This window comes from Narcine bancroftii, chromosome 2, assembly GCF_036971445.1.
Source record: "Narcine bancroftii isolate sNarBan1 chromosome 2, sNarBan1.hap1, whole genome shotgun sequence".
In the NCBI taxonomy this organism is placed as follows: domain Eukaryota; kingdom Metazoa; phylum Chordata; class Chondrichthyes; order Torpediniformes; family Narcinidae; genus Narcine; species Narcine bancroftii.
The window spans coordinates 161,996,348-162,016,529 of NC_091470.1; the positions used below are offsets into that span (position 1 = coordinate 161,996,348).

The 20,182-nt window shown below is 41.5% G+C and overlaps 1 protein-coding gene across 5 annotated transcripts in view; it reads right to left on the minus strand.

Annotated features, from left to right (window-relative positions):
• The window catches only part of LOC138754560 (rho guanine nucleotide exchange factor 10-like protein), a 215,546-nt gene that overhangs the window by 16,269 nt on the left and 179,095 nt on the right, over nt 1-20,182 (minus strand). For 3 of the 5 annotated variants that reach the window (XM_069918990.1, XM_069918992.1, XM_069918993.1), the window contains 4 exons: nt 19,889-20,061; nt 13,094-13,265; nt 6,067-6,189; nt 546-5,164 (listed from right to left, as the gene is read on the minus strand). In XM_069918990.1, the coding sequence (XP_069775091.1) occupies nt 4,647-5,164; nt 6,067-6,189; nt 13,094-13,265; nt 19,889-20,061 (986 nt within the window). In that variant the 3' untranslated portion in view covers nt 546-4,646. Of the gene's footprint in view, nt 1-545; nt 5,165-6,066; nt 6,190-12,860; nt 12,995-13,093; nt 13,266-19,888; nt 20,062-20,182 lie in introns of those variants that run through there. The other 2 variants (XM_069918991.1, XM_069918994.1) reach the window with 2 other exon arrangements.

Genomic DNA, 20,182 nt, shown 5'->3' on the forward strand with positions numbered 1-20,182 from the left:
CCAGTTCCCAGGTATTTACTCTCCGAACATAAATGCATCTGGGCTCTGAGGGAATTGACATCCTCGAGAAAATCATTTGCAGCAGTTAAATAAGTGATTGGCATCTCCAAATAGAGAATATCACAGTCAAATCCAAATCTGTCCCTTACAAATGCCTTCCTACATTTTAGTTTCAGTTATTGAGCGACTATCAGGAGGGTGCCATAACTCTAACCAATCGGAACAACCCTTGGTTATATGCCTAATCCAGCGCAGATTTATTAAAGCTGATCTCACAAGCAGGAAAAATGGGTCAGAAACCTAAATTCAGCCAAGGCTATTTTGATGGCGGGAATCTCTTTGGTTCAGGAATAGCTCAAAGCAACCTGAAGGAACAGCACCTCACCTTGAGACCAGAGGCACCGGGGTGTAAATTGGGCAGCAGGGACTCTTGGGCCAAAATGGCCCGTTACCGTGCGGTTCGTCTCAATTTCATTTTGCAAAGTTGCAGCCCTCAGTACACAATACAATTTCAACAAGACTTTCTGATCCATGTCAGAACTAACCTCTTTAACTAAATGAAACAAAGACCCATCTACTGCATCATCAGTTAGGGTGCAGGGAGTAGTTTCCACTTGCTCTTGCCCTGACAGTTCCTCTTCTCCCACTGATTCCGATCGACCCACAAAGTTCCTTCGGCAGATTGGTTTTTTTTTAAACTGCTGCTCCACTTTTTTCTCTGCATCTTTTCTGAAGAAAAATTGAATTATTGTTGAGCGTGCTGAGATACAGTGAAAAGATTTGCTTTGCATGCAATCCAAGCAAGTCAACTGGTGCCCAATAATCAAAAAGTGCAGGGGGTTGTGCTAGCGAATCAAAGAGTGCGGAGTCTAGTGTTACAAAGGCAGTGCAGGACGTGGAGAAGAGCATAGTGAGAACAGTGCAGAGACATTATCTTTGATGAATTAGAAGTCCATTCAAGGTTCGGACAACAGCCAAGAAACTATCCTCGAGTCTGGAGGTTTTGTTTCCAAGCTCTGACTGACGGAAGAAAGAAGAGATCATGGACAAGTACGGATGGATCTTCAACACATTGGCAGCTTTCCCAAGACAGTAGGAGGTATTAAAAATTCCATCTTTGTTTAACTGTATTGTTTTTTTTTTGTTCTCAATCATCTCCTTCTCTGGACAGTTTCTGATTGATCAGCTAAGGCCAACAAATCCCCAGCACCCTCATTTCACTGTCTGCAGTCCAATTAGCACCCTACAGTTTCCAGCCAACCACAGGGAATTCCTTGTTGTTCTTGCCTCCTTTCTCTGAAAGTTGTGACAGGTTTGATTTTTTTTTAAACTTTTCCTGCTTTTGTTGAAAGTTGTCCCATCTGAAACATCGACTCATCTCTCTAAATCGTTGCTGCCTGGCCTGCTGGACATCGCTAGGATTTTTTTTTGTTTATGTTTGGTTATATGCTTGTGAATCCAAGCCATTTACAATCGTCAGCTGAAACCGAATCAGTAAAAGGCCTAATTATCTAACATCTTATGGCCATGTGGTCTAATTCATATTACAACACTCACCTGAGCCTTCTCCGCTTTTGTTCAGATCAAAATGGCCATCATTGTGTTTTAACATGTAGATTATTAAATAAAGAATGGAGAACCATTAAATTGAAATAAAACAGTCCCTGATGCAAGTTCCTCTGCTGCCCATCTGAAAGTCTGAAGAGTAACAAAACATTTCTGATGAAAACAAGGTTAACACACAGCAAACTCTCCAACCTTGTATCTTTAACTGAACACCTGTTTAAGTTAGGTATTTTTAATGCATAGATGATACATGGATGATTTTTAAAAATTACCTGATTTTAAATGAATAATTCACACAAGCAGCATGAATATTAATGATCTGAGATTCATCCATCCCTCAGGAAAGCCACATTCTGTTAAGATACATAAACAGCTTGAATCCTAAGGCAATGAAGTACAAATAGTTGAGGATTCTTCTTAAAGAGCTGATTGACTAGAGACTTTTTTTTCCTCTTCATGACACATTTATTGCACATGGCAGTTACCTGGAGAGGCCAATTATATTAGTTCTCCAGCATAGGTTTATTCTTTTTCTAAGCAGCTATTGCTATTGGTCAATGGTAAATGACCTCAGGGCATGCTGAAGTCAGAAGATCAATTCTGTAATTCCTGTCCAATATGATACAGTGGATGGACATACACATCCCAAAAAAACCTGTACATGCGCCATTGACTAAAACCTTTATAGACGTTTCTCATCACTTTAAAGTTTTGCTAAAACCAACATTATTCATTATTTTCTCCCTTATCTGAGGAGGCAATAGAACAGTCAAATATCAAAGACCACTGATGACTGGAACCCACCAAGAATAGATGGGACCTTCCAAGCCATTGTTCAACACAACTCCATCAAGAGAATGAACAAGCAAGTTAGTGCAAATGAGCTCCAGTATTAACCCGAATCCTCAATTCCCAAACGTATAAATTGGGCTATGCAGTAATCCAGCTCATTGAGATTTTGGATCCCAATTGGAAGGTTGGACTTATTTTAAACAAAACTATTATTAGTGGAGTGAAACACAGAAGTCTGCAGCTGCTGTGATTGTAGTAAAACACACACAGTAAACGCTGAAGGAGCTCAGCCCGTCTCTCCCTAGGAGGTAAAGATATATTACTGACGTTTCTGGCCTGACCCCTTCTTCAAGGCTGGCCGAGTTCCTCCAGCGTTTACTGTGTGCGTTTTGACTATTATACTGGAGTAAATGGTAGTTTTGCTATCACGTGAATGTGGAAGAATATTCGTCCATATTCACTCAGTTGTCCCCGATAGTAAAAGAGGAAGCAAAATATCTTCAGCATGTGAGGATGTTCTTTTCTTGGGATTTCAAACCCTGAGTAAATACTATATCTATAGGCTTCAAATACCATACAGTCAATATTTACACATTGTAACAACATGTCATTAGCTATGACAATATTCTACACTGTAAACATGATTCTAAACGAGATTATATCAATTATCATACAGCATTCCAAATGTTGCCCTTCATTGAGATCACAACTGTTTTCAATGACGGATATTTCGCACCGTAAGTACCAACGATTTCTCAGCTTTCAGTTCAAAGTCAACACATCAATATTTGCCAACAATAATTGTCAAAGTCCTGGAGGTTATAATAAACTTGGCACTGCTGTCATTCAACAAATGAGAATTCCTATCCTGGAAAGAAACGCTTTATTTTTTTAAAAAGACATCTTTACCCATTTTTCATTCATAAAATGTCTTTGAATAGCCTTCAATTCACTTTGAGCAGACAGATCTGATGTGAGCAAATACGAGTGTTAAAAAAGTAGGTCCAACTGGCAATATCCTTGCCCAGGGCTGCCCATAATCTCAGCCACAATAACATTGGGTCATGCTGAATAGATTTTACAAATAACCCATAGAAGAGTGCAAAAGAGAGGGTCTGGCTGTTTATACTTTACAAAACCAACAGTGAAGACCTAAGACACATTGAATAGCATCATGAGCAAGGTGGTCAGGCCATGGGGTGGGATTGGAACTTTAACAATGTAAAATGTCAAAGTCAAGGTAAATTTGTTGTTGATTTTCCAAGTGCGGAATACATTGGAATGTTCTGCAATATTTTATAAGTTTGCTGTTTGCACCCATCTTTCAGTTAATAGCACGTTGACAGCAAATATTAAACAATTTACCATTACAATATGAATGAAATGTATTCAAATGTTTAAAAATCACTGAGTTATCAAGATGACACATGGCAACCAACAATGTTTATTTTCACAAAACCCTCTGCTCCAAATTATTCATATCTACAACTGATAAAGTTCAAGTCCTTCCCACCACTGCCATTTATTAGTCAGTAATTTAAAATGCAAGAGTGGTGTATAATGATCATTTCACTGCTCCTTGGCTGGAAGGTGATGGTCATATGTGAGAAAGAAGAAAAGATGCTTCAACAGCAGGGTTCCCACTCCTGACTGCAATCCAGTGACAACTGTTGGAAAGTGCATGTGTATGAATACTAGCTCAAGTTCAGCTTCAATAATCTCCGCAGACAATTAGCCTGAAGACATTCAAGGTGCAAGCTCCCATTTTGAGATTGGACATTCGGAATAGACTACCAAGGGGCTGCCAGCGCCCATGGAACTATTCCCCAGTGTGTGGCCGCTTCATGTGGAGGTAGGGGTGGATGAAGAAGTGTGTAAATCAAATGGAAATAGCTCTGGCATTCCCTTCGCTTCAAAGCACAGGGTTGATAATTTGGTGACGTTCAGGTTAACAAATCAACAAATAAGAAGGGGAGGAAAGGAGAAAAATAAACTTTTGGAACAAAAGTTCCCCACTTCCTTTCTATGCATTGCCCAATCCACCACCCATTACAAAAACAAAGGGCATGAAAGTAATGGCTTTGAATCCACCTTCAAAAAGAGTGCCCTAGAAGGCTTTGAAATTCTCATACTGAGCATACTTGGGAAGTGAAACTCCCCGATTATTAGGAATGTAGCTCTGTAAAAGAGACATTTCCATCAAAACCCTTACTGTTCCAGGCAACTAAACAGAATGCAATCCTAGATTTCCAGTGCTACAGTGAACAAATGTGCACAAAGCCACATCTCTACAGAGTCAGTGGGATCTGCCAGATCATCAACGTGTTCTCGCGGCTGGTGTGCACGGTTGGCTTGAAGTCCCTGTTAAAGTTCTGATAGCCTCTGCCTCCAGAGACAATAGCCACAGAGCTGACTTTCTCCTTTTTGATCACCTCCGGGACTGAAGACCTGCTTCGGACCCAAACGTCCGGGTCGTCCACAATCTCGTAGATGGAACCATCCTCGATGCTATGCTCTGGAGAACTTTCACTGGCCTGGGCCTCGATGTCGTGCGCAGACAGTAACTGACCGGGCAAGTGGGAGATTGAGTGTAGGCCATAACACAGCGAGATCCCTTGCTTCTTATCCTGATGTAGATCCTGAATGGATTCCTGAGAGGAAGAATCATCTTTGCCATCTGATTCATGGCATTTATGCACATCCTCAGAGGATTCACTTTTCAACATGTCCAAGTCCAGAGAGCCAATAGTTGGGATCAGAAATTCCACAGGTCCACAGTGGGCATTTAATGAGATCATCCCTTTTCCTAGGAAAATTTAAAGCACTATTAAATGAGGAAATGAATATAATGACTGTTCAAAATAGCCCCTTATTTCTCCCAATGTCCCCATTTGACGAATTTGGTTAGAATCATATCAACCTCAGTTCAGAAAGAGACAAAAGGATGGCACTTCACTTAAACCAGTACTCTAAAATGAGGGAGATTAGCTCCCTGAATCTTCTGCAATATGCCATCAAGCCAGGTACAGTAAAACCTTTGTTATCCAGAATTCAAGCAACCGGCAGCAAGAGGCAAAAGAAAATCACGGGAAATAAATATGGGTTTAAAATTGGTGCACATCGCCATTAGTTCACCAATCCATGCAATGCGCAATCTCAAGCCACCGGAAAATTAATTTATCCAGCATCTACCGACGCCATACGTGCCAGATAGCAAGGGTTTTACTGTATATTGAAGATCAACTGAAGATAAACTGCTCCAACCAGTCAATCTTGGAACAGAGTTCAGCCATCAACACTGCCCATTAGCTTGCTTTAAACTTTGTTCAACCTGCAAAGCAAACATCATTCTTTGCTTCAAGCATTGCCTTTCTTCCAACTCATACTTTTAGAATTTGCACCAGTCACGTGCCTAGTAATGTCATACATGAGGTTGGATCAAAGTTCTATTTTCTTCATTTTCTGAAAGGTCATTGAACTGTAACATTAACACCGTTTCTCATTCCCCAGGTGTTACTGGCCTACCGAGCACACGTCCACCTTATTCTGGGTTTTTTTTTTCCCGTGTTGCTGTTTCACAAGATTGATTCCAATTTTTCGGAGTTAAGTGACTATTTTGTCTTCTATCTACCACTCAAGCAAAACTCCTCTTGCATTTAAAAATGTACAGAATTAAGATTATCCGTGAGAAAGAATGGCGTTTTTGACCTGTTACTTTTGGAATCCCTTCAAGTTTTGGTACTGGTAAAGTAACTAAAATTCCTTGATTGGTCCCAACCCAGAGCATTCCTTGGCAGACCAGCAAACACGTCACCAAGACATTCTTTTGACCTAGAGAGAGAAACAGAAAGATACACAATCGATATAAACCAGTCCGAACACTTTTAAAGCAAAGGGAGATTTAGCATTTCTGTTCCTTGTTTTTAATACTTAAATAGATCAATAGAACATAATGTTATCTCTATGGACTTCTTCAGTAGTTTATACAATTACAGATTCTTTAAAAAGTAATGGAACTTTGTTAAAGAATAGTAATGAGATAAGAGACTTGGGTAATTTCAAAACATATTCAGCCTCCCCAGTCAATTGAACAAATCTGACCCTTTATTTCATTTGTTGCCTCATGATCATTAGGAATGAATCTCTCTGAACTACCACAAACTGTAGACATTCAGAGACCTATCGGTAACCAAGCAGTGTAAAGATACAATCACATGCAATGAAAACATTGCTTACTTTCAGAGTGTGGTCTGGGGAGGATGGTATTGCTTCCCCATGAAATAGGTCATTCAGCCTATTGAGTCCATACTACCACTCAGAACAATGTGTTCAGTCATATTTCCCCAAATCCTGTTAGAACCATAGAACATGACAGCACAAAACGGGCCCATCTAGACTGTGCAGAACCATTTTATTTGCCTAGTCGCAATGTCCCACAACCAGTCCGTCGCCCTCCATACCACTCCATGTCCAAATTCTTCTTAGATGTTAAAATTGTTTTTAAAATTGAACCTTTGTCCACTCCACCTGGCTATGAATGAAGGTAAGATCCTTCTGGGTAGACCTGGGGGACATTCTGAAAAAAAATTACACAAGTGGACTTTCCACAGGACCCAGAACTATTCCTTCTGGGAAATATTGAAGTGCAGTTTAGACTATCCAAGCACCAAATTCAAATTGTTAAAGTCGCTTTGTCAGTAGCCAGGAAGTGTATAGCGGTGGCGTGAAAGTCTGACTCTCAACTTAGTGCTGCACGATGAATAGAGAAATGCAGAGTTGCATTCCCCTGGAGAAGATTACTTACAACTGGAGGAAGAAGTGTGATACACTCATTGAAGTATGGCAGCCGTATCTGAGGCAAAGAGGTGTGGAGATATGATGTAGATCCACCCCCTCACCCCGAGTAATGAGATAAGAGACAAACTATCCTGCCAGGCAAATAAAGGAGGAGTGAATTGGGGTTGAGGCGCAGATGATGTGCTTTAATTTTTTTTGTTTTATTTATATATGAAAATATTTTGCATTGTTATGAGCCTTTGAAAATAAAGTATTTTTTAAAAAAGTTAAAATTAAGCCCACATTCACCACCTAAGCTGGCAGCTCCTTCCACACTCCCCACCACTCTCTGTGTAATGAAGTTCCCCTAAATTTTTCCCTTTTCACTCTTAACTCTCAAGTTCTCTGGTTTATCCCTCACATACCCTCAGTGGGAGGGTATTTACTCTATCTATCCCCCTCATAATTTTAAACTCTTCTTTCAAATCTCCCCTCGTTCTTCTATGAAGTCCTAATCTATTTAACCTTTCCCTGTAACTCAGTTCCTGAAGTCCGGGCAAGATCCTGGTAAATCTTCTCTGCACTCTTTCCATCTTATTGATATCTTTCCTGCAGTTAGGCGGCCAAAACTTCACACGATACTCATAATTTGGCCTTACCAATGTCTTATACAACTTTACCATAACATCCCAACTCCTATCCTCCCAACACCCCCAACTCTAGTCCCCGTACTCCTGCAACTCATTCTCACTAACACTCACTCCTTTGATTTTTTTTCCCTCCATTGCCATTACCCTAAACTAAGGAGCATTTTGCAATGGCCAGTTAATCTACCAGCAAGTTCTTGGAGTGCGGGAAGAAACAGTGCCCCTCAGAATAAATCAGCACGGTCACAGAGAGAAGATACAAACTCCAGCGCCCAAGTTCAGCGGCGAAACTGGGCCCTTCAGATCTGGGAGGCAGCAGCACTAATTGCTGCTCGAGCAAATCACCTGGTTCTGTATTCCCAGATCCCTCCGTTCTATGGCATTCCTCAGTGCCCTACCATTCACCGTGCATGTCCTTTCCTGGTTTGTCCTCTCAAAATGCAACACCTCACACTTGTCTGCATTAAATTCCATCTGTCATTTTCCAGCCCATTTTTCCAGCTGATCCATGGTTAGAGTGAGATGCATCCTTGATGAGGCTCTTCGCCCTGCCCAGACAGCGTTCCAGATAGATGTTCTCAATGGAGGGCAATTGGATGCCAATAATCCGCTGGGCAGTTTTCACCACCCACAGATGTGATTTATGGTCCAATATGAAACAATTGCCACACCACCGTAGGTAAGTAAGCTTTCAATGGTACAGCAATAAAAATCCCTCAATATCCTGGGACAGAGGTGTACTTTCTTCCTGCTCTGCAGAAAATAAAGGTGCTGTTGTGGCTTTTTGATCAGGATGGAGGAGTTCAGGGACCATGGGAAATGTGGACACTAAGGAATTTGAAGCTTGATACATGTTTCACCACAACTCCACTGATGCAAATAGGGGAACACTTAAAGTCCTTGGTCTTCTGAGCATTAAGTGCCAGGTTGTTGTCGGCACACCATGCGGCCAGGTGCTGGACTACATCCCTATAGGCTATCTCATCATCCCCTCAGATCAGGTCAATCATCTACGAACTTGATTATGGAATTAGAACCATATACAAGAATGTAATCATAGGTGAAAAGGGAATACAGGAAAGGGCGCAGCACACAGGTGAGATTGGAAGAGAAGAGGTTGTCTAACTTAACAGATTGGGGCCTGTTAGTCATACAGTCCAAGGTCCAATTGCAGAGGGATGAGCTGACACCAAGCTGGCGAACTTTTGTGATCAGTTGGGAGGGAATCACTGTATTGAATGCCAAACTAAATCAAATGAACAACATGAGATCTATGTTAAATCAAGTGCAGCACCCCCAACTCTAGTCCCCGTACTCCTGCAACTCATTCTCACTAACACTCACTCCTTTGATTTTTTTTCCCTCCATTGCCATTACCCTAAACTAAGGAGCATTTTGCAATGGCCAGTTAATCTACCAGCAAGTTCTTGGAGTGCGGGAAGAAACAGTGCCCCTCAGAATAAATCAGCACGGTCACAGAGAGAAGATACAAACTCCAGCGCCCAAGTTCAGCGGCGAAACTGGGCCCTTCAGATCTGGGAGGCAGCAGCACTAATTGCTGCTCGAGCAAATCACCTGGTTCTTCACTTTGCTTTTACATCCGCCAATAAAAATTCCAATCCTCTTCCACCACAAAGAAAATGCTGGAGGTACTCATCAGGCAATCTCCCTCTGATGTCGATGACCCTGTTGGGTATTGCCTTCAGCATCTGATGCCATTTATATTTCAACTCAGAAGAGGAGATGAGGCGGCAGATTGATGGGATTAGATATTCAATTTAGATTTAGATATACAATATGGTAACAGGCCCTTATGGGCCCACAAGCATGTGCCGCATGATTACACCCAATTGAACGGTGGGAGGAAACCGGAGTCCCCATTAAAAACCCACACAGAGAGAGGGAGAATATAAACTCCTTATAGACAGGGTGGGATTCAAACCCCAGTCCCAATCGCTGGCGCTGCAACAAAACTGCGCTAACTGCTACGCCAATCGTGCTGCCCGTGGCTTGTCATGACTGAATAAATGCACCGCAGGCTGGAATAATTAATCTTTCTGAAATACAGGTTTCCTCTCCACTGCGTACAGATCACACATGTGCGTCACACAAAGAAACAATGGAAGAGTTCAGTTTAAATTGCCCCTGAAATAGTGAAACTTTTGGAACATAAGGGTTTAATCAGGCAGACGCAGCATGGTCTGACAAACTTGTAGGATTCTTTGAGGATATAATGGGTGTGGTGGATAGAGGGGAACAGGTTGATGTTGTATATTTGGATTTCCAGAAAGCGTTTGATAAGGTGCCACACAAGAGACTTCTCAGTAAGTTACAGGAAAGTGGAGTCCGGGGAACTATATTGGAAAATTGGTTGTCTGACAGGAGGCAGAGAGTCAGGATAAGTGGGAGTTTTTCAGGTTGGCAGAGAGTGGTAAGTGGGGTGCCGCAGGGGTCGGTACTAGGCCCACAACTGTTCATCATTTACATTGATGACTTGGAGGAGGGGACAAAATGTGGTGTAGCCAAGTTTGCGGATGACACCAAATTGAGTGGAAGAGCAAATTGTAATGAGGATGTGGAGAGTCTGCAGAGGGATTCTTGGAGGAGGGGACAAAATGTGGTGTAGCCAAGTTTGCGGATGACACCAAATTGAGTGGAAGAGCAAATTGTAATGAGGATGTGAAGAGTCTGCAGAGGGATTCTTGGAGGAGGGGACAAAATGTGGTGTAGCCAAGTTTGCGGATGACACCAAATTGAGTGGAAAAGCAAATTGTAATGAGGATGTGGAGAGTCTGCAGAGGGATATAGTTAAGCTGGATGAGTGGGCAAAGGTCTGGCAGATGGAGTACAATGTTAGTAAGTGTGAGGGTATTCACTTTGGCAAGAAAAATAAAAGTGCTGAATATTATTTAAAGGGTGAAAAACTACAGCATGTTGTGTGCAAAGGGACTTGGGAGTGCTTGTGCATGAATCGCAAAAAGTTAGGTTGCAGGTGCAGCAGGTTATTAAGAAGGCAAATGGAATGTTGGCCTTCACCGCAAGAGGAATTGAATTCAGGAGTAGGGAGGTAATGTTGCAAGTGTATAGGGTACTGGTGAGACCGCACCTGGAGTACTGTGTCCAGTTCTGGTCTCCATATTTGAGGAAGGATATACTGGCTTTGGAGACACTCCAGAGGAGGTTTACTAGGTTGATCCCTGGGATGAAGGGGTTGACTTATGATGAAAGATTAAATCGTCTAGGATTGTATTCGCTCGAGTTTAGAAGAATGAGAGGAGATCTTATAGAAACATATAGGATTATGAAGGGTATGGATAGGATAGATGTAGGAAGGTTTTTTGAGCTGGCCAGGGAAACTAAAATGAGAGGACACAATCTCAAGATTCGGGGGAGTAGATTTAGGACAGAGATGAGGAAAAATAGTTTTTTCCAGAGAGTAGTGAATGTTTGGAATTCTCTATCCAGGGAAGTGGTTGAGGCTGCTTCATTAAACATATTTAAAATTCGGTAAGATAAATTTTTACATGATAAGAGGAATTAGGGGATATGGGGAGAAGGCAGGTAGGTGAAGTTAGGTCATAAATTAGATCAGCCATGATCTTATTGAATGGCGGAGCAGGCTCAATGGGCCATTTTTAGCCTACTCCTGTTCCTACTTCCTATGTTCCTATGTTCCTTTGATCCTACCACCCATCCCCAGGAATTTATGACCCCAATCCATCACCTCCTCTACCCCGTTCCCATGAAGACTTCTATATGCCCTGCAATACTCATAGACATCTCAACACACCACCTTCTCCTGTAACTCCCTCGAGGACTTCTGTTCCCTTTCCTTTCCCCCAACCTGCACAGACTTGCACAATCAAATCACATGTCCTGCACATTTAATAACTACAGTATATGATTTAACTAAACTATTTCCACCCAAAACTATTTGATCAGCTCTTCTGCTTTGAATAATACAAGACAGCCATAAATGCAGTTTTTATACTGAAGGGAATTTGATTTAAGTGCTGCAGAGAATTTAAAAATTCACAAACAACATCAAATCTGCTTAAACCCAAGAACTTCAACAACCAGATTGTAATTTTTTTTTTTGTTTTCTGTCACAATTACTGCAAGCTAAACTGGATTCTTTTTTATTTTTCATATTTGCGATGACAAAGGAGAAAGAAGCCACTTGGCCGATCGAGTTTTTGGCAGCTCTCAGCGCATTCGTACCAATCCAATTCCCCTCGCTTTAGTTCACATTAATACTGCTACCCACTTACACCTTGGGTAACTAACGGGGAATCAGTGGGATGAGAGGAGCAGACTGGCGCAGGCCATCAGAAACAGGGAGAAACCTCTCCCCTCCCCCCCCCACAACGATAAGGAGAAGCAAAGGAGATCACCCTACAGGATGGCAGCCGCGTGACCCACAAAGGCCGCAGGTGACTTGCAGTCAGTGGGGGGTGTGGGGGCATCCACACCGGCAGCACCCTGCTGGAGACAAGCACTCAGCACAACCCTATTACAGCGCCAGCATCCTGGGTTAGAATCCGGCACTCTCTGTAAGGAGTTTGTTCATTCTTCTGTGTCTGCGTGGGTTTCCTCTGGATGCTCCGCTTTTCTCCCACCCTTCAAAACATACAGGAGTTCTGTAGGTTAATTGGTGTATTTGGGGAGCACGGGCTTGCTGGCTAGAAGAGCCTGTAACTGTGCTGCTCATCTAAATTTTAAAACATTAAACATTGATCTCTCAACGTGTGTCACTGACTAGGGCAACAGTTATTAACCCAAAATCTCCAGGTATCCAAGAGAGGCACTGCAGTGCTTCTAGGTAAGGCATTACCACAGTGCTGTTTGGTGGGGTATTCCAGGATTCAGTCACATTCTTGTTAGCAGTCATTGATTAAATCCAATCATTGAAGCAGCTTTTGGTGTTTGTCAGGGACCTGCCAAGTTCTATTGAAAGGTTATCCAGCCACAATGCTAACTCAGGTTCACCCTCCCCACATTGCTGCCTGACTACCAAGAATCAACATTGTCTTTGTTTCAGATTTTCAACATCTGCATAGTGTTTCATCTTAGCTCCACCTGTGCTTCTTTATCCCTCTTCTCCATGTGCCATTCATCCTCTTCTATCTTCATATCCTCTGGAATGATCACCATCCCCAATGAAGACAATATCACTGCAAATGTCATTCCCATCTCCCTTAGTTTCATTCTCTCTGCAACTCAAAACACATAAAATGTACATAGCGTGCAAAATTGAATGGCCAAAGAACAACAACCAACCAGATCCTGCGCTCAAACAATTTTTTTTTTACCTGGAGTGAAGAGGGCACTGCGTGGAACGACATTGATTTCCTGCAAGTGTTCCAAAGTTTCCGTGTGAAATAGTCGGATCGAGGATCCCGCAGAAAAGGCCATCCACACCCCACCACCAGCCTTCATCATCTGGGTCACATTCACATCTTCGTCAGGATGGGCATCCAAGAACTGCCAAAGAGCAGGGAGGGAAGGGACAGCTTTCATTAAAACCTGAAGAAATCTCACAAGAGTGGAAATCAGTCATTTATTGCAAGCACGGCATGCGATTATTGAACTTTGCTTCTGTGATTTAGTTCCATTGGTGTAAAAATATCCTGGTTTTCAGAAATTAAGCTCTATGTGACTGCAGTGCTCACAGCTTAGGAATAGTTTCCAAGACAGCACCCACTCATCCTCTTGACTGTTTTACAAACAGATAACTAATTTTTAGAGAAACTCAAAAATCAGAGAGCAGTTTTATTTATTCCAACAATTCATCCAAATTTATCTACTTCAAACAGAAGGACAAATGTCATCCTTGGCTGCTGGTGTTGAATCAGATCCAATGCAATGTCAATGTTCTGTTGCAGTGCAGTCAATAGAGGACAGTGCAATGTTCCAGCTGATAATCTGGAATGTGCTTGAGCATCAGCAAGCAGAAATGAGTAAAATTTGCTGCTTTATTCTCGACAAATAAATCACAGATTTAACTGTGGACAATAGGGAATAAAATCTCCAGCAAGATTCCCCTGTTGCCATCCAGCACTGATCATGCAGAGATTCACATTATCCAGTCCTCCTCTGGTAGAATGTTCTATTCACTTTGGACAGCAAAGATTTTTTTTCTTCCTGAACACTTTTGGGTGTATTTGTGATTTCCTGTCATCCTTTAAATCTACCTCAAGCTACAAAACCGGGAAGTGCAACATGTCATTGAAAATTAACTTTCTGCATTCGCACTTGAGAATTCTTCCCTGCTGATCTTGGTGCAGTCAGTGATGAAAGGTTTCACCAGTACCTTGCAACCATGGAAAAGCGGTATCAGGGCAACTGGAATCCATTAATGCTGGCTGACTATTATTGGACACTGACAGGAGAGGCATCAGATGCACAGTACAAATGAAAATGAGCGGGAAATTTTTTTAGGTCATTTGACTAGTACAATAACAACATCGTTGTGCAACTAAACATGATAAATTCAATAAAAGTTTACTTGAGGTTTCTCCAACATCCTATGTGATACAGAAAATCTGAAATTATCTTTGTATTCAGCTTGAAGTTGTCTATCATAATCCTCAAATTTTTTTCAGGAAGCAAACCTTTTGGAAAAAGTTATTGTCCCAGATAATTTCTGATTCTTCACCCTTTTTTTTAAAAAATAGAATATTAGCCATCCTCATACAAAACTACTGAGAGTCTCAGCCATTTCTTGCCCTAATTTTTTTTTTAAGCTAGCCAGGCCTGGTTCCTCTCTTACTATTTTTCATCATTCAATGTTTCACACTTACCCCTACCTGAACACAACATGGACCACAGCATCCTTGAGAATGAGTTTGAGCCATCATTCCCATATTCTATTGCGATGGTGTGGTGTAAATTTTGGAGGATCATGCAACCTCTTCATCTGGAACCAAGTCGGAAGTCAAGGTTAGACTCCGCTCACCTATTAGTGCACACCTGACCATTGGCCCCTTTAATCATCTAGTGATTACCTGGGCAGGACCCTCTAACCTAATGTTCTATCAAGTCCACCACATGGAGTAGCTCTCTCTCTTTTGCTCTTCAGTCCTGAGACAAACTGTTCCACTCCAGGTCACAAACAGTGGACAACGCTGGAGTTGTTGTTGTTAAGGTGTGCACTAAGTAGGGTTTGGGGCTATTGTATTTTTTGGGGCTATTGTACATTTGTGTTGTAGGTGACATTGGAGCCGAGCCCCCATTAGACAAGGAATGGCAGATAGCCTATTGTAGTCCTTAGTTGTAATAAGTCTGAACACAGTTGCTAGTATCGGTAGCATTAAGTCTGATGTGAATGGGTTGTTCTGTGCTTGTACGAATATCAGCAGTTGCTCGTGTCGGTCATGTTAAGTTCGATGTGACTGATTATACAGCGTTGTGTGATTGAGAGTAACACACTAGTGTGTTATCCCTGTTGCCATTCCCTTGCATGTGTTTTAATAAAGATCCTTCCTGTGTTCAGCCCGTGTCAAGACTCATTGTTCTTTGAACCCACCAAACTTGTTCGTCTTCCTATACAACATTTGGCGCAACTGGAAACGACTCATGACCAGGATAGGACTAAGCCAATATTTTTCAACCTTTTTTCTTCCCGTACCACCTTAAGTAATCCCTTACTAACCACAGAGCCATAGGATGCCCTAGGTGGTATGTGAGTGAAAATAAAGGATAAGAACCATTGGACTAAGCTTAGCTTTGATTCCCTAAGAGAACAAGTTTTTTTGCTGTTATTCATTCAGACTTTGATTTCACAAACAGTATCCTGAGCCATCCAAAGGCAATCAGTGATATTAGAACTGTTCTCAATGAGCATCATATAAAGTATTCATGTTCAAGATGAGCAGGCCTCGACTAAGCACTATTCGCTGTTTTTGCTTTAATTTCGACTGAGAAGATGGAAAAGCAGAGTCAGCCTGCAAGCATAACAAATTCATTTGGTTCACTGCTGACAGATACTTTTGCCGATCCTGTACAATCTGTTCCTAGAGAATTTGCAGCACAGTGGAACAAACCATCTGAGATCAAGAATACCCTTTCTTTCACTTATTCCCATTTTCACCTACAGAGGCAAATTGCTTTTGATGTTATCCATCCTCAAGTAATCCTAAGCAGTATAATTTTTTAAGCTAAGGAAAAGTAAATTAGTTTAAAAGTCAAATGCAAAATTCAGAGTCAAAAATTAACTCTCCAAATCTGGTATTTTGCGGTTTTAAAAGTGAGAAACCATCTATTGCTGTTTAGTTTGATTCTTTGAGGCTATCACACCGTGAGAGTGCTCTAACCCTGGCAGAGGTTATGGGTACAAAGCCCATTCTCAAAAACTTCCACCCAACCTACATACATGAACACCAAAGCAATGATGGATTAGGTCACTGTCAAAAATGAATGAATTAGCCCATTGGGTCCCTTGACTTCCCACACAGGTCTATGAAAATATCCTACTCCACCATTATCTCATCAAGGATGTTTTCTCTTAGCTTCCTGCCCCAAAGATTTATTCCTCAGCTGACCTCTAAAGACATGAGCAAGTCATTTATTTCATTGCTTTTTGTGCAAGTAACAGTACTTCACTGCTTCCATGACATTACAAAGCATTTGAGCATGTATCAAGGTTGTAAAGGAGGCTACACACTGCAATTCTTTTGTATACTTTCCGCACAGAATTGCCTCAGTGTGGAACAATAACTCTACCCCTGTGGTTTTCAAACTGCCCCCCTAAACTGTCATACCACCTTAAGCAATCCCTACGTCGTAAGTGCTCTGGGATTGGTAAGGGATTGCTTAAGGTGGTATGTGAGTGGGAAGGAAAGGTTGAGAACCAATTGTTACTGAAATATTTTGCTTGAGAAAAGTTGTCATTGGCCCATTTCCTTTGGAGTTATGAAACTGTGCACATAACGAGTCAGTTCGGTACAATTAAAGCAGTGGTTTTCAAACCTTTTTCTTTCCACTCACATACTACCTTAAGCAATTCCTTACTAATCACAAAGCACTTATGGCATAGGGCTTGCTTAAGATGGTATGTGCGTTTAGGGGGACAGTTTGGAAACCACTGCTCTACACCAGTGGTTCTCAACCTTTTTCTTTCCACCCACAGACCATCTTAAGCAATCCCTTACTAATCACAGAGCACTGATGGAAAGAAAAAGGTTAGAGAATGGCAAGCTCCCTGCCTTAAACAGAACAATTGCCAGCATTTCAGTCGCATTGACATTGCTGGGTAATTATTGCCTGCAAGTTTTTCCACAGTAGAACCATTTGGCAGCAAGTGGAAAAAGTAAGGTTGACGGTGGCAAGGCACATTTGACAGGTATTTCCTGGGGGGAGGGGGGGGGGGTGGGAGATGATGTTGAAGCTCATATAAAAAACCCACAGCAAGAGTTTCACCACACCAAGGGGAGAAAGGTGGAAAGAGGCAAGAAGAAATTTATAAATCCCCCTGCCTTCTGTATATAAAGCTGCACGAGCAGAGATCAGTTCATTGTATTATATTGTGTGGTTCAAATCCCAGTAGATGCAAATCATAAATTTAAGAAAAGAATAGCAAGATTTATTTCTCCTCAAAGGCAATCAAACTATGTCACTGAGGCATAAAAGTTAATTCAAGGGGTGATGTGGGGTATTGCTGGAAATTAGAGGAATTGAAGAACAGGGTAAAAAGATGAACTTTTAATGGATTTTTCTAATATAGAAATAGCTATTGTTACTAAGGCCATAGGCACTGTAGGATCGCGTTATTTATCAAAGCCTCCCAAGAAAGACAACAGTGCCCCTTTAAGGTTGAATGAATAACCGCATGCTTTGTGCTAAAAGAAGCTGTCTCAATACTCTGATGCAAGAATGGTAAGCAACATCTGCTAGTTAATTCCACTGCTGCTTGTGGGAGCATCTAAATCCACTTTTGCTTCACGTGGCCTTCATAAAATATTCTCACAGAAATTAATCAAAGATCATTTTCTGCAGCGAACTCTCCTGCCCACTTTGTAATGCAAATGGCTCCAGCTTCTCATAGCTAATATGAATTTTTATTTTTTTTTTGCGAAGTCTTAAGAGATCATATCATTTAAAAAAAAACTGCATTTTAAAATTGCCCTGCATCATCAAGGAGATGAGTTTACGGCTCCAGCTGTGCGAAGATTTTTACTGGCTATGAGAGAAGGCAGCTATTGAGCAAAACTAGAAAAGGGTTTCCAGTGCACTAGCAGGGAAGTCATATCTCCAGTAGGCGCACATTTTTGTTTCAATGTCATAGAGAGATTGCAGACAAGTAGTATTTTAGTAGTAGATTGATCAAATAAAATAATGGGCACATTCTGTTCCCTCTTCCCCAGTTCCACTCTGTTCTGATACCAGTCTGCACTCCTTGTGTTCCAAATTCTCCTGGTGTTCCAAGTCTCAAACACATCATCCTACACACTCGACCACCCCCTCAGTCTTCACTTGCCTATTTTAAAATCACCGATTTCCAATCCTCCCTCTCGAGTATTTGAGATTGTGGAAATCCTTTTTTTTCACCTACTAAGACCTTGTTTGCTGTTACTATTTCATCTTATCTCCCAAGCCCAAAGATCTGGGTGAGATTTAACAACACATTTTGTTCTCCTGAAAGAGAGAGTTCATTAAAATAGGTGACTCCATGCCCTGCTCACTGAAGCTCTCAAACATTAATTCTCCTTCCACAGGTACATGCTGAGTATTTCCAGAATGTTCTATTTTTAATTTCAGATCTCTGGCATCTGCACTTTTGCATCTACGTTTTGTTATCACCTGGATAATCTGCATGTGGTTATTACCAACTCATCTTATGATTTACAAATCATGTGGTTAAAAACAATGTCAGTTTTACTGAATTATTAAAGCTTCTTTCTTGTTAAAATTCTATATTGCGAGCAACCCAAAAAATTAATGTAAAAGATGAAAGTCTGCAGACGCAGAGATTATAGTTAAAAACACAAAATACTGGAGGAACTTAGCAGGTCATGTAGCATCCATAGACAGTAAAGATATCTAACTTTTGATCCTATCAGAACCTCCTATGGACGCTGCACGAGTTCCTCCAGCAATTTTGTGTTTTTAACTACAATTGCAACAGCTGTAGATTTTCATGCATACCTTCGCTCAGGCCTGCAACGTTGGTAATACATCTTTACCTCCTATGCACACTGTGACCTGCTGAGTTCCACCAGCATTTTTTGAGTTTTTCCAAACAAATTACTTAAACTTTACTGTTAGTCACAGAAGTGGTCTTCATGCTGTGGTGGTTAATTCCACATTATTTTGTTCATGTTTGAGGGTAGCATTGGTTTAATTAAAGGCTTCCTGATTCAGCTCAAGATATTGAGATTAGCCATTATTGGGTGACTGAGAAAACTAACAACATGGCCATACAAATTATTATAAATTATTCACGATCTACCGGTTGCCCTGTAGGTTTCCATTCCTCGAGTGCTCCACTTTCTTCACACAACCATGCTGGTAGATTACGGCACAGTTGGCGTAGGAGTTACAGTATCAGCAATCGGGACCGGACCAGGTCTCGAATCCCGTACTGTCTGTAAGGAGATTGTGCAATCTTCACCCAAACCCCACCCCCCATCTGCATGGGTTTTCCCCCGAGAACTCCAGCTTCCTCCCACTGTTCAAAACGAACAGGGGGTGTAGATTAATGGGAGTCAATTTGACAGCATGGGCTTGTGGGCCGTAATGGCCTGTATGTCTACACTTTTTAAAATTAATTAGCCAACGTAAATTACCATAGTGTTGGTCAATAGCAAAAAGAATCAAGGAAGAGTTGATGAGCATGTGTGAAGGAGAATGAGTTGCAGGGGCATCAGGAAATAAAGAGAATTAGACTAATGGAATTGTTTTCCTCTGAGCCGCCATAGACCCAATGGGCTAAATGGTTTCATTCGAAGTACAAATTTGGATTTATCTATCTTCAGGATAAATTGTGCTTCAGAGAATTAGATCACACTTGTGCAGCAGAGAGAAGAAATCTCGGTCTCACTAACTCAATCAAGGGCCTTCCTTTGATCTTGTTGCCACAAAAACCTCCAAGGCAAATGAGCCCTCACCATTTGGCAGTAACACCCAGTGCTCATAACCCGTGAAGTGAAGCGATTAACGTCGATTAGGGTGACCCGATTCCGACAGCCAACCCACATTGTGTCGTCCACTGCCAAGAGTGAAAGAATTGGAGCTGAACCAACTTTTACAGATCGAGGAGAATCCCAATCCCAGTTTCCTTCTGGTTAAAATAAAAAGGAAGAAGAAAAATAAAGGAAAAATTAGAGCAGGATCAAGTTCACAGAATCATTTCCACAATCCAAACTGTTAGCTCTCAAAAACAAATATTCTCTATCCAAGTC